Source organism: Terrapene carolina, unplaced genomic scaffold (assembly GCF_002925995.2).
Source record: "Terrapene carolina triunguis isolate 2854851 unplaced genomic scaffold, T_m_triunguis-2.0 Scaffold22495, whole genome shotgun sequence".
Taxonomy (NCBI): Eukaryota; Metazoa; Chordata; order Testudines; family Emydidae; genus Terrapene; species Terrapene triunguis.
Window position 1 is genome coordinate 1 of NW_020686846.1, and position 14,545 is coordinate 14,545.

The 14,545-nt window shown below is 53.0% G+C and overlaps 2 protein-coding genes across 2 annotated transcripts; one reads left to right on the forward strand and one right to left on the reverse strand.

Annotated features, from left to right (window-relative positions):
- Positions 1-986: 986 nt before the first annotated feature.
- Positions 987-10,545, forward strand: BAP1 (BRCA1 associated protein 1; the record flags this gene model as incomplete). Its single annotated transcript, XM_026662090.2, has 10 exons — positions 987-1,065; positions 2,875-2,998; positions 3,507-3,654; positions 4,107-4,291; positions 5,034-5,167; positions 6,978-7,450; positions 7,711-7,871; positions 8,910-9,002; positions 9,713-9,785; positions 10,359-10,545. Coding segments are annotated over 10 exons (1,604 nt in total), but the record flags the coding sequence as incomplete, so codon positions are not given.
- Positions 10,546-12,570: 2,025 nt separating this feature from the next.
- Positions 12,571-13,989, reverse strand: LOC113408708 (dynein heavy chain 1, axonemal-like). The gene is made up of 2 exons (XM_026662089.1): positions 13,753-13,989; positions 12,571-12,874 (listed from the first exon to the last, which is right to left on the reverse strand). The coding sequence occupies exons 1-2, from the start codon at positions 13,982-13,984 to the stop codon at positions 12,753-12,755; spliced, it is 354 nt and encodes a 117-aa protein (XP_026517874.1). The 5' UTR covers positions 13,985-13,989; the 3' UTR covers positions 12,571-12,752.
- Between the last annotated feature and the right edge of the window lie 556 nt (positions 13,990-14,545).

Below are 14,545 nucleotides of genomic sequence, written 5' to 3' on the forward strand. Positions count from 1 at the left end.
GGGGGGGGATACAATAGAGGTCTATAAAATCATGACTGGTGTGGAGAAAGTAAATAAGTAAATTACTCCTTCTTGTAACACAAGAACAAGGGGTCACCAAATGAAATTAATAGGCAGCAGGTTTAAAACAAACAAAAGGAAGTATTTCTTCACACAGCGCACAGTTGTGAAGATGATGTTGTGAAGGCCAAGACTATAACAGGGTTCAAAAAAGAGAACTAGATAAGTTCATGGAGGATAGGTTCATCAAAGGCTATTAGCCAGCATGGGTAGGGATAGTGTCTCTTGCCTCTGTTTGCCAGAAGCTGGGAATGGGCGACAGGGGCTGGATCACATGATGATTACCTGTTCTGGTCATTCCCTCTGGGGCACCTGGCATTGGCCACTGTCAGAAGACAGGATACTGGGCTAGATAGACCTTTGGTCTGACGCAGTATGGATGTTCTTATGTTGTGAGGATCTAAATCTGTTTCCTTTCGATGGGTCAAGCTTTGGGCTTTTTGACTCCAGACTTGTTCCCATCCAGGAAATCGTAACTACCTCTGCACTCTTCAGCTAGAGCAAGGTTACAAGGGAGGGAATCTCCTGGCAGAAGGACTGGTGTGCAATCTATCCTGTGAATGGCAAGCATGCTCTAAGTGTGTCTTGTTTGCATCTCTGGTTCACCAGCACAAATCCCAGCCCCAACTGTTGTGGGAGGGCAGAGCAGGAGATGATGTGCTGTATATAGCCGTACGCAGTACACACCAGAATTGAGCCCCTGTTGCATAGACTGGGTAAAGTGAGCCCAAGGCAGGATTGATATCGTCTTAGAGACAGAAGTGGGTCCCCATCCCTGGCGTGACTTGCTGATGGAACTGACTATTCAGAAGATGCTGCTCATCTATGTGGATTGCTGGACCCAAGCGGCCTAGCTGCTGTGCTGGTCCAGTCTGAGTTGGGGATCTTGGCCTGCTTTACTAACTTGCTTTCTCTTGTTTTCCCAGGGCCTTGGGCTGAGGATGAAGAGTGGACAGACAAAGCCAGGAGGGTGATCATGGAGCGAATTGGCCTGGCCACAGCAGGGTAAATGCCCAGATGAGCTCAGGGGGGTGGACTTTCCCTCGACACACCTCGGTGTTTGTTTTACAGCGTGACAGCTCAGGGGTGCATTTTAGCAAATAGCAAACTTTTCAGACCTGGATTACTGGGCCCCACATAGAGGGGAGAGGGTTACTCCGTGCTATAGGAGCGTGAGACGCTTCACACATGTGTAGGCCATGAGTCCTATTAACTTGTTTTGTCTCTTCTGCAATCTGACTAGTTGTCTGAAGAGGCACGGAAATGTTCTCTCATTGCAACATGATGTTTCTCCAAATAGCTATGCAGCCAGTCAGAATGCAGGAGAAGGGATGGTAACGGTGGATCTTCACTTGCACAGATCCCTAGTCATAGCAACATTGGAGACCAGTTATGTGGCTTTTGCTTGACCCTGTTGTTGTTGAATTGGGCCTCTTAGGAAGTCTGCAGAGGGGCTCAGCTGTGATCTCAGAGCACCCACAAATGCTGCAGCGTGAGGGCCCAAACGTCTGTGTAACTTATGCTCTCGGTTACTCAGAACGTGGTTTAGCAGACACTGGGTTTCCACTTGTGGGAATGTCCTGGCAGGCTCATCGTCCCTGACTGCTGTAGGACAGACAATGATTGTCTGATGTGGTGTCAGAGCACTTCCTTGTGAATGAGGGACCCCTGAAGTGAATATTCTGACGCCCATCTTGGGAACAAGAAACCATTGTTCTCCCAGAAGTGTCTGTGGCAAGAATGAATGGAGGCTGGCCTTCCCTCCATTACCATCTGCCTTAGGAGAGGCCTCTGGGCTAATGAAGGAGTGCCCTGGCTGCTGTGTGGCTCAGGAGGTGGGACCAAGTAACCCAAACCTCACAAGTTCTGCAGCAGCCTGTGGGTGTGCTGTGCCACCATGCAGCCATGAGTGCTTTCCATTCTTCCCAATGGGCTGCTGCTTGGATGAATTGTTATGGCTTTGTAACTACCTACCTCGGGCCTTACGTGATCCTGCCCAGGGTAGTGTCTGACGCTTCCCAGCACCTCGGGGCGGAGGGAAGGGGGTCCCCACTTTCAGGAGGGGAACCGCAATAGTGTGGAGAGGTGAAGTGACTTGGCTTAAGGTGATACTAGAAATCCATAGCAGAGGCAGGCAATGAACCTTACTCCCAAGTGTAAGAATGTCCCTTCCCTCCTAGTCACAACTTCTGTGACCCAAACTGTGGTGGTCAAAGTTTGGTAGGGTTTTGTCCTTCGTACAAGGTGAGTTTTGATTGACCTGCAGCCGGCCCTCTGAAAGTAACAGCCCCAGGTTCCCACCCTTGCAGTGCAGTAAGGATGTACCTGCAGGGGCCATGTTGTGAAGCACAGATGAGGCAACCTGTGACTTATCTGACTTGAAATCATCAATTTGTTCCCAAATACTCAATGACAACATACAGCCCTGCCAATTGGCTAAGGAATCTCCTCCCCAGCTAGCCACACAGTTGGAGCCCTGCTCGGCCAGTTGGGTTCCTTGTGCCCCATTTATAGGGGAGCACAAATGGAGGAAGGTCTTCAGCATGTGGCGTAAAAGTCACGTAATGTGCATGACCGTGTGTCTTCTTACACTGAGACTAAGTTAACGGCACGCTGTTTTTCTGGGTGCTGTGAAGCTGTTTTATTGCCTCATGGAATGCTGTGTGGACCATGAGTATCTTGGTTTAACCTGCATTGCTGCCTGGGACCTGCTGTTGCATTCTAGTGGCATCCAAACACCCATCAGCGGTTTGTTGGGGCAGCTCCTTCCTCTGGCTGAGCCAAGGCTAACGTGCTGGGTGTGGTTTGCCTCAGGGAGCCGTACCATGACATCCGTTTCAACCTCATGGCGGTGGTGCCCGACCGGAGGATGAAATACGAATCTAAGCTGCACATCCTGAAGATGAACAGGCAGACTGTACTGGAGGCCCTGCAGCAGGTAGGAATGGGTGAGCTAGCTGAACGAATGAGCTGGGTTTACCATCAGCCTGTAATTTCTGGCTTCTCCAGGCACTGCCCGGCCCTGCTTTCTCTCTCACTCCAGCCTGTGGGGAGCTTGGCTCCTAGGACATGTGGGAGGAGCACCTTCAGTCGCCCTTTGCCTGTGGTTGGTACCATGCTCTATGCCTCCATCCTGTAGCTGAGCTCAGTGTAGTCTCATGTGGCTGCTTTCCCTGCATAGGCTTTCAGTTCCATGCCCTGCATTTCCCAGGCTTTGCTCTATTGACCATTTAGCCCAGTGGTCAATCACTTCTAACCCGGTGGCATTCCAGCAGGGCAAGCGACCAGCTGATTCTACTTCCTTTCCTGGCTGCACGTGGGTGCTGGGAAGTTGGCTCAGCAGTGCGGATTCATCTGCTTCCCTCCCATAGCCCTGTGACTTGCGTGACTGGTTATGAGAAGCATTCGGTTCAACAGTCAGGTGCAGATTGTCTTTTGCTTTCAAGCTTATCCGGGTAACTCAGCCGGAGCTGATTCAGACCCAAAAGTCCCAGGAGTCTCAGCTGGCCGAGGAGTCCAAGCCGGCCAGCAGCAAGGCGTGTCTGGCACTGGAGACGAGCAGAGCACAGCTGGCCCCGGAGTGTTCACACCCAGGTATGGGACTCACTCTGCCGGGATGATAGTCCTGGCACAAAGGCACCCAGCTGTGGCTTGATAACTTGACTCTGGAGTCCGGGGTCCCTCCATGGAATAGGGTGGAGCAGTGCTGGCTTGGCCTTGATTGTTCTGCTCCCAAATACAGCTGTGCATGCTGTCCCAGGGCCTCGGGGCATGGATTTACTCTGGTCTATACCCCCCCCCATTTGCTGGCCTGTGCCCTGCCGCTGGTAGGGATGCAGCTACAGAATTTGAGAAGGGCAGAACTTACGCCATGCTTATTATTGCTCTTGGCAGTGTATTGGGCTGGAGAGGGGCATAAAAGCTCAACTGCTGTTGTGGGGCAGGAAAGAGGTTAAGTAGAGCATCTAGAATCAAAGGAGCTTGAATCCATCGGGAAAAGCTTCTCTTTGATGTAGGGTGTGTGTGTGTGTGTGTGTGTGTTACAGAGAGCACTGAGGACTCTACTGGCCAGGGCCACCCTGCCTCCACACAGAGCCTGCCCAACAAATCCAAACTGGTAACAAAGCCATCTGGTAGCTGCATCAACGGTGCTCCGGCAAACCCCAATCCCATTGTGCAGAGACTCCCAGCCTTCTTGGATAACCACAACTACGCCAAGTCGCCCATGCAGGTACGTGAGGCCTGGCCTTTCTTTCCCATTGGAGGCTGCAGGCCGGAGAAAGCCAGTGTTCTAGGCTGTGCCTCTTAAGCCTCATGAATGAACTTTTGGGGAAACTTTCTACCCCTCTGGATCCAGCAACTGACTCCACCAGAGTGCGGGGTCAGGTCCCATAGAGCCCCAGGTCTGGCTGGAGGTTTGTAGCACTTCCACAGTTCCTTATGAACGAATACAGGCAGAGCCAGGTTATATACGCCAGAGAGAACAAGACACAAATGGAGTTGGGCGCGCTCTGTTTCCACTGATCTGTTAAAAGGTATCTCTCATGCTGTCCCCTCTGGGGATGCATTGCTGGGTTTTTAGCCTGTTCTGGATTTACATGACCAGATAAACCATGCTCTAGGCACGTTTGTTTCACTTTGTTTCTGTGGGGAAATAGAGGCCAAAGCACTGAGCCCTGGGATTTTTGTTCCTGAGCTTTGATGGGTTTAGTTCTATGTTGAGATCATGTTTGGCTGGACCTAGAAGTGCCCCAGGGAGAATCTGGTCAGCGTGTGTGTGCGTGTGCCCAGGATTGAATCTCTGAATCCCTTCCCCGAGAAAGGGGCTACTCCTGGGCTGCGGTTAGGGATGTGGTGCAGCCAGCCTCAGGCCTGCGTTGAAGTGTCTTTGCCCCATTTCCAAGGAGGGCTGACTGCATGTGGTCCCCTGCCCAGGATGGGCCTTTCAGGCAGTGAGTGCGTGTATTTTGCAGGAAGAGGAGGACCTTGCAGCGGGAGTGGGCCGTAGCCGGGTTCCGGTCCGCCAGCACCAGCACTACTCCGATGATGAGGATGACTATGACGAGGAGGAGGAGGAGGAAGTTTGTAACACTGCCCCTGCCATCAGGTAATGGATGGAGCTGAGATCTCAGGCTGCTGGGAGCGTAAGGCCTTGCTTTCGCTTAAGCAGAGTGTGCCCCCAGCAGGGGGCGTGCTTTTCCCCCCAGACCCTTGAGTTCCCTAGTGTAGACGAGTGAGGCGGAGGATGCCCCAGGGAAGTGTTTTACCAGGTAGGTGAGCAGTCGCTCCAGCCAACCGAGATCCCCTGTGTTGGCTGGGTGCGAAGGCAGCCTTGGCAGATGGAGTGCTTGCGGGGCGGGGTGTGTGTGTGTGTCCTGAGCACAGACTGGCTGGCGAAAGAGGCCCTGCTGGATATTCATCCAGCCATGGTCAGTTGATCTCTTCAACTAGTCTGTGCTTAAGCCACACCTTGCTGGGGCTTATCTCCAAGTATGCCTCCCTGAGTCGGCTCCTACCAGCTCCTACAGCGTGCTGCGCTCTTGGGGGACTGTGGCGGGGGAGGGAAAGCGAAAGAGGACCAGAGGAGCGTGGCGGGGACTAGCGCTCTTACTTGGATCTTGGTGGTGGTAAAGGAGGCTAGTGCTGTGCTTGAATGATGATCAGTTTTAGGAATGTGTAGGGGAAGGATGATCTTGTGGTTTAAACACAAGACTGAGAGGCAGGGGACGTATCATTGTGGCCTGAGGCAAATGGTTTACGTACAAATTTTCAAGGCTCAATTAATTTTGGGTGCCCAACTTGAGGCACATAAGCCCTGGTTCCCCACTGCCCTTCATCTTGAACAGTCACTTACCCCAATGCCCAGTGGGTGTGAAATGCTCCCATTCTGAATCAGGACCCCGGAGCTTGTCTATCAGGCCTGGGAGCCCCCACGGCTCCCATTGATGTCAGCAACAAGTGCAGGTGTCCAGCCCCTCTGAGAACTGAGGTGACAAGGTGAGCACTCGGAATTAGTGGATGGCTTTGAAATCTTTGCGTTTGGCCCCATCCATGCAATCCGGATGGTGGCTTTGAAAGGTGTCGGGAGGCTAAATCCATGAGTTTGTGGAGGGCTTTGAGATCCTCAGAGGGAAGGGAGCAGAGAAGTGTGAAGTGTTATTTGCATGGTGGAAATGGCTTATGGTGAGTTCCAAACCGGTGATGCTGTAAATGAGATGGAATGACATTGTGATTGGCCCATTGCATTGCGGTTCAGTGATGCCTCCCTAGAGAGGGAAAAGTGAAAAAACAGACTCTGGCCTTGTCTACGCTTAAAATAGCGCTTCAGTGTAGACACTACCTACACTGACGGGAGGGGTTCTCTCGTCAACCTAACGCTGGTTACACTGGGGGTTAGTTGGTTTAACTGCATCGCCCAGGGTGTGGATTTTTCACATCGGTAGACCAACCTAATTTCCTAGTGTAGACTAGGCCTTCTGTGTGAGTCCACACTGCCACTGTCATTATTTCTAGAGTGCTGGGTGCTGAGTAGGTCCCTACCCTGAGCTGCTAACACTCCTGTTCCCACGTTGGACGCGCTAGAGCATGAAGGCTGAGCTGATCAGTCTGTGCCTTTGGGAAGCCCTCGGCTGTGCGGGGCAAAGCACTGACTGACCTTTCCAGTCACATGAGCTGTTCCCCATTTCCCCGGCTTGCCGTGTTCCATTGGGCCAGGCTCGGAGTGATCTGAACTCCTGGAGGTGCTTCAAGCATTGCTTCTGTATTCTGTGTCCTAGCTAATTGCCTGTGAGTGCTAGGGACTGTAACATGTCGGCCTTCCCCAGCTGTTGGGGTGCCAGACCTGGTGCCGCCTGCAGCTTCCCTCCCCATACGTGCTGTCGCCTGTGCTTGATCTCCTGTTCTGCGTCCTTGGGCAGGTATAAGAGGAAGGGGCAGGGGAAGCAGGAGGTTGTGGCCGGGGCAGCAGACAGCCAGCTCTCCATCCTCCAGCCCAACACCATCAACGTTCTGGCGGAGAAGCTCAAGGAGTCCCAGAAGGACCTTTCCATCCCCCTCTCCATCAAGACCGGGAGCGGGGGCGCCACCGTAGCCGTGGTTGCCCATTCACAGCCCTCCCCCACGCCCAGCAATGAGAGCACGGACACTGCCTCGGAGATCGGCAGTGCCTTCAACTCCCCGCTGCGCTCCCCCATCCGCTCGGCTAACCCTACCCGGCCCTCCAGCCCCGTCACCTCCCACATCTCCAAGGTGCTCTTTGGGGAGGAGGACAGCCTGCTGCGTGTGGACTGCATGCGGTACAACCGGGCCGTGAGGGACCTGGGGCCTATCATCAGCACTGGCCTGCTGTGCCTCACCGAGGAAGGGGTGTTCTGCCCTCTTGCCATCACAGGTAGGTGGTGGGGAAGGACCAGTCATTCTGGGTGGGAGATGGGGGACCCAGGGCTCTCCCAAGGCAGTAGGCTGAAGGGAAAGACCTCGGTTCTGCCATGGGTGAGAAGGTGGGATGCTGGGCCCTGAGATGACCAGGGAAGGGATGGAATGTTGCTTCTATCTGGATGCCGAGGTGGGGGGCAGCATGTCCATTGGCGCTGGGAGCAGGTGTTAGCACATGGCCACGGTACCTAACTCTTTCTTTCCTGGTGTGCCCAGACGATGGGAAAAGCTCCCCTCTCTCCAGCAAGCAAAGAGAAGAGGCCCAATCTGCTGTCAGAATGGACGAGAAGGAGGCAAGCGAGCCAAGTGACAGCAAAGAGAAGGTTGCTCTCTGCAGGCCCAGCGATCACCCTTGCGGGGAGAAGTATTCTCCCAAAGTGAGTGTCCTGTCGTTCTTCCCTGAGCGAGGCAGCAGATCCACAGAGCCAGGGTCCTGCTTTAGCGGCTGGGGGCACAGCCTCTCTGCCAGAGGCCTCAGGAGCTGGTTTCCGCGGGCAGGTAGCAAGTGCAGTCATTGGATTAACCATTGGGTGCCAGGAGTCAGGTTTCTTTACAACCTGCTCCTTGCAGTTTGGTCTCTGTGGAAGCTCCTGCCTGTAGCCTGCCCGTGTTTTAACCCCAATCTCTCAGTCCACCAGCCTTGCCACCTTTATTCCCTTAAATTGTAGGGAATTTGGTACTGGTGAAAGGTGTTGGCCTGCGAGCCATGGCTGCTGAGCCCGTTTATCTCCCAAGCTAGCAGCACTAGCACAGCTACCCCACCCTGCCCTCCTGAGGTGCTGCTGTCCATCTCTGGGAATGGGAGGGCAGGCCAGGCTTTGCCACTCACTTCGTCACAGGGACACGTGTCTGCTAGGAACTGGGCCGAGTCCACCATCTCATTTTATACAGTGCCCCAAATGGCTGATGGCTGCTTACTGCCCCTCCTAGAGGAGAAAAGCTGTGTGTGCTGGTGCCAGTGCCTTGAGCCATCCTGGCATCTGTGCTGTGCTCTTGCTCATCAGGCCCTGACATGCTGGGACTTTCCATGCGAGATCCACCACGCTGACTCCCTGGGCTCTTGGCAGTCCCAAACTCTATTGCAGTTAAATGGAACTTCATCGGTCCCTTAGAACTGCTTCTAATGCTGCTGTCCAGCAAAGCCTTGTGGCTTGTGAGAGGAGCCCTTTCCCTCTGTTAGTTGTAACACAGGGCTTGATATCGGCACGCCTTGCTGTGCCAACAGCCCCCATGCCTGCATTTCCCACTGCTTGGGGCAACGTGACTTGGAGCTGCTTGGCTGGTGCACCAGTTGTACTGATCTAGGAAGGCTGCTGGGCTCAGGCATTACAGGGGGTCTTCCCTGCACCCTCTCCCTGGCACTGAGCTGCAGCAGGGACAGGGTGGTTCATGTTCTCTCTGCTCGGCTCTTCCAGGAGCTGCTGGCGCTGCTGAAGTGCGTGGAAGCCGAGATTGTGAACTATGAGGCCTGCCTGAAGGAGGAGGTGGAGAAGAGGAAAAAATTCAAGGTGTGCTGGCTGATTGCTTATTTGGATCCCTTAGGAGGCTAAACCAAGCTATAGCCTCAGGGGACATGCCCTTCGCACTGGGCATACAGGGAGAGACTTCTTTAGGTAAGGCCTGGGGAGAGGAAGGAATGGTCTCTGCCAGCCCTCTCCTTCCATCTAGGAAGGCTTCCTGTCCCGAGATGACAAAGCCTGGTCAGGACAAACAAACTGCCTAAGCAGCATTAAAAATTTTGGGGACGCTGAGTGAGCAGCACAGCTGAACTGAGGCAGAAACCTGCAGGAGAAGTGCTGGGCTTGCCTGGCTGCGTAGCAGAATTCCTCCACTCTCCCCACTCAGTTAGTTCTGATCTGTACTGCACTTCCCTGAGGGCACATGGCTTACTGTGTAGGTCTGCAAAACAGAACTGGGGCAAATCTTTCCTTGCCTGACAATCCACTTTAGATACCCTTTGCCCTTGGATCTGGCCACCTTAACCGTGTTTTTCCCTGATTCCTTCTGTCTGAGCGCATCAATACAGGCAGTAGCCAAGAGCTGGGTTTGGGGTGTTGCTTTCAGATCCATTGTGGACTTAGCTTAGAACCTAAACCAGCCAAGAGGTGACCCCAGGCTCCTGTGTCTAGGGATCGGATCAGGTTCTGGGCTCTGTTTGAGGACTGCCCCGGGAAGTAGCTATTCACCTTGAGTTTTCTCTTCCTCCACCTCTTTGCAGATTGATGACCAGAGAAGAACCCACAACTATGATGAATTCATCTGCACCTTTATCTCCATGCTGGCTCAGGAAGGTGAGGCTGGCTGCTTCCTTGCAATGCAAGTGTGGGGAGGCTTGGAGCTGCTTGGTTTCATAACCCCTTGGAATCGGCATGCCCACTTGCCTGTCTGAAGACGGGGAGTTGCTGAGAGGTTGCCTTGTTGTTGCACTTCACTGGAGCTCATCAGCTGCTTCTGCAGGGGTTCCTAGCACACTGCTGCCACATTGAAAGGTCCACTCGAGACGCACTACTCAAGACTAACTCATGGTCTCTTGCCGGTAGAGAGGCCCTGAGCAGGGGAGCAAGCATGGGGGCTGACATTCCTACACCTCCCTGGAAAGCATGGGCCTTTTGCTCTGGGATCTGAGGACTTTCTGTCCTAGAATGAACTGGGAACCCAGTGTCCAGGGTCTCCAGCTTAGAAAAAGGGTCACGGTTAAGCTGCTGGTATGGGAATCCTAAAACTGGGCTGGGGCGGTTAGGTAGGAGGTTAGATGAACTCACTAGGGACAATGTGGTGTCAGGTGTCTACGTTCCACCCTGGAAGGTGGCTGAGAGACTTGTTCTTCTGAGCTAGTTCTCCGGTTTGTCTGCTGTCTCTTGCAGGAATGCTGGCCAGCCTCGTGGAGCAGAACATCTCTGTCCGCAGACGCCAAGGAGTCAGCATTGGGCGTCTCCACAAGCAGAGGAAGCCGGATCGCCGGAAACGCTCCCGTCCATATAAAGCCAAGCGCCAGTAGTGGCATCCTTGTGGTCAAGAGGGGGAGCAGAACCGTGTGCCCACATTGCTCGTGCTTGCATCTACAAGCACTTGGACCAGTTGCCCTGTGCCCAGGGGAGATGGACCCAACAAGGACTGGGTCCTTTCCGCTCATGTCCTCAGTAGTGTTGGAGCCCACACTGTTTCAAATGGAATTTGGATTTTATCAGCCATAGCCTGGGCACCCTGTGGAGTCTGGGAATGGGCACTCCCTGCAGCAGTGAAGGGCAGGTTCTAGTGTCAGTGCTACAGAGACACTTGAATCTACTAGACAGGTGTGTCCCAGGTTGCTCTGCATACTCCATGGCATTCTAGCCCAGGACTGATGGAAATCAGCAATCTGCCGAGGGAAAGGCAGCTGGAGTCGGTCTGATGATGCTGGTGGGTGACTGCGCTGGCCCCAGCTGGCTATGGCTCCTGGTTTCCAGTATCCAGGCCTTCAGCTCCACACTGTTCTGGGACATTGATATCAATTTTCTATTTCACAACTGTTTATTTTGTGGTTCTGACCAATGTTGCCAGCATCGTCCCTGAGCACAGCTGGCTCCCTGATGGCCATCTCTGGGCTGCAGTGACATGCCTCTGAGCTGCTGCTGTCCTTGTGTTAGTCATGGTGGGCTGCTCACCTCTGAGCGTGCCTTCGGGTGGTTAGCACTGTGTGTTGCTCTGTTGGTGGACTATCACCTGGTGTGTGTGGTAGGATTTCTCATGCTTACCCACTATCCCTTCTCTTGCTGGGTTGGCTTGGCCCACCCACACTCCTTTGGTCATGGATTCCAGATGCAGTGGAGATCACTGCTGGAGCTAGTTAGCCGGTGCAGCACTCGGACTAAGTGACTTCACGGCAGGGCAGCCGCTGGAGGAAGCTCTAGTTCCTGAGATGGTGTCATTCCATGCTGAGATTAGGCCTTGCTGCACCATGCTTCAGCCCCGGGGGGGAAGGGTTGCAGAGGCAGCATTTGTTTAATGGCCTTCCACTAACTTCAGTGCCTAACTCAAAACAAACAGCTGGGCAGGAAACCTTAGTGAAACACAACAAACCCCTCCCCCCCTATGGTGTTTCTTCTCAGGCAGGAATGTCGGGCGTTTGAATAGCTGATCCCTGCAAATAGTTTTAAAAGGAGGCTGGGGTGGAGCGCTAGCTCTGCCCCAATCACCGGAGTGAAGAATTGCTGCTCTGCCTATTTCCATCATGTAGGTAAATTAAACAGACCCCAGTGCGCTGCAGCTGAGGCGAGGTGGAAGCACCAGAAGGAGCTAGTGTCCACAGCTGCTCTCCCCTCTGCCCAAGGCTGGAGTCTGGCTCATGCTTGCCTGGGTGAGAGTTTTTTCCACACAGGGGGCCAGGTTACCTTTTTATACTATCACAGCCTGACAGGTACGTAGTCCTATCCCCACAGTGACCCTGTGAGCACTGCTGAAAGGGGGTTTCTCCTCTCCAGTAGCAGCGTTCAGGCTTGTCTCTCGAAGGAAACACAGGGGCTTGAGTACCTCCCCTTGCAGGAGGTGGGGGCTAGCTGCCGGGCCAGCCAAAGCTGTTAATGGCGTTTCAAGGGAAGGGTGGTGGTGCAGGAGAAAGCAGACCTGCCTCAGGGAAGAACTGGATTCACCAAATATCCCAGTTTATACAGAGCTTGACTGTCGAATGAAACCACTGCTAGTCCCTGTTGAGGGTGAGAGCCCTTGGTCTCTGTCTGTGTCTAACACCATATGCTGTAAATAGCAGCCCTGTTGGAAAGAATAAAGCTGTCCCATAGCACATGGCTGTTTTGGGAAGGGATGGTTAACAGAGGCTGGGGTGTGCAGGCTGGGTACCTAGAACACTGCGAAGGGGAGTCTTTGGATAGAAATATAAAGCAGTCAGTGCAACAGGTAGAATATCAGCAGACACACAATAATTGCACCTGTCCTAAGCTGCTCTAGTCAGTTACCAGTTCCTGCAGTGGGAACCACGCTGGTCTCTGCATTTCCTGGCCCTTGACTTGAGCTGCTGCCTAGTTTAAACACTAGTGGGAGGAGAGGGGGGCACCTGATTAGAAGAAACAAGCACAATATTAGTAAAATAGAACAGCTTCTTTATTTATGACAACTAAACAAGAGCTCTGAGAGGCAAGGGCAGCCAGAGCAGGGTTTAATTACAAGCCTGTTCTAGCCCTAGTTGACTGCACCAACCAAGCAGTGCATACAAATACACAGTACAACTGTACCTTGGTGCGCAGACCCCTTGCTGCTATGGCTTCCTAGAAGTCTAGCGCACAGATGAGGGCTACACCCCGTTTGATCCAGTGCCTCTGGAGTTTACTGCTGGGGATCTCCACCGCAATCACATAATTGGTAGAATGACCTGTTGTTGACAATGTCCCTGTAATGGAAACAGGTAAAGCTGTATTAGAACATGAACCCAGGGCTGGTAAGTTTCTATACAAGAAAAAAAATCTCATCCCTTTCACCCCCTGCTGTGACTCATGGACAAGTGGGGGCTGCTCTAGCATTAAAGTTACTGCAGGAGCATCCTGTTCTTGTACTATTCTGCCTACAGTGGGTCTTGAGCCAGTCATTTAGTAATGTTTCTGCAGATGAGATGGGACCGTGCTGTCCTGTATTGGTTTTTATACAGCACTCAGCACTGTGCTAGTTAAGCATCCTCTAGGAGTGCATTAAGCAACCTGATGATACATCTAGCACCTACTGGTTCTCTTATCCTCTCCTGAGGGCTGAGCGGGAGAAGTGTAGGTAGGGGCGTGTTGTGTCTTGCCTTGGAAGGCTTTTTAAAATGTATTAAATATAAAACACAGCACCAGGTATATTTATTAGGGAAGACACGGGCAAAGAAATGCATCTTGAGGGCTGGGATGGTTAATGGATAAGGTTCGGCTTGATAAGAAAATACTCCTGCTTGTTCTGTTAGCATCATGCTAATAGGTTCTGCCTGCATATTCTGGAGCACATATAATAAAGCAGCCAACCAAGGCTGTTATTACACGTCTAAGAAATTGGGTCTCTCTGTCATCCATGCATATCCTGCCATTCATGTCAATGGGGCCAGCAGGAACCAGGTCTATCATTCACATGAGAGCTGTAATATAGTGTCATCGTGCCAGGATCGTTGAGCATGAGCACTAGCCCTGCAGTGAAGGAGAAAGAGCCTATGCCTAACTGTCAGCTGCTGCTTTATCTCACTAGGTGCTAGTGCAGTTCCCTTACAGCCTTTGCTTTGGGAGCCCTCCCTGGCCTCCTTACCTGCTCGAGTGAGCGTCTTGTAGATTGGGCACAGGTAGAAGCCCGTGGTTGGAGGTTTGCGGTCGGGAACAGGGACGAGCCAGATCACTGCCATCTCTGTGTAAAGCTCCTTGGGGCGTGACTCTGCTAGCTGAAAGGAGAGGGGATCCCAGCGAGCGCCTTCCAGAAACAGGCCATGAATATAACAACCCTGGACGGGACGCTGGGCCAGCTCGTTCACTGACTCTCTCATCACCTAACGTCCCGAGGAAGAGCAGAATGTTACAAGACGCCCACCACTAAGCATCAGGACAGTGATCAACTCCTAACTGAGCACACACACCCTCCACCCCGCCCCGCCGCTAGCTAGCACCAGGACCTAGTGTAAACTTCCTGCTCCTAACAGCTGTGCTGCTTCCCAGGAGGGGCTGTGTTCCAGCCAGTCAGTCCCATTCATAAAAGGCTCTGAAAATGGTGGCCATATACAGCCCTGGGGGACACCTGACTTTCAGGCTCCAGCTTGAGATTTTCAGGAATACTGAGCATGCACAACTCTCGCCACAGTCAATGGAAGTTGGGGGTAGTCGGCAGCTCTGAAACCAGGCCCTGCAGTGGAGGGGTGTGAAAATGTGGGTGCATATACATATAAATGCCACAGTGGGGCACTGTTTGCTCTCAGCAGGTGGTGGCTAAAACACCTAAGTCAGGCTTTTGGGCCCGTGTGCTGAGGCTTTTAGGAGGAGCGTGTTTGGGATTTGTCCCTGGGCTCTTCCAACAAGGCTAGATGGGACGGACAAGCATTCTTACCCCCCCC

Bases quoted from the DNA above. Each gene is read 5' to 3' on its own strand.
- LOC113408708 (XM_026662089.1), bottom strand. From the start codon at position 13,984: ATGAGAGAGTCAGTGAACGAGCTGGCCCAGCGTCCCGTCCAGGGTTGT. The intron at 12,875-13,752 runs GTAAGGAGGCCA...TTTCCATTACAG, and splicing joins CAAGACGCTCACTCGAGCAG to GGACATTGTCAACAACAGGT.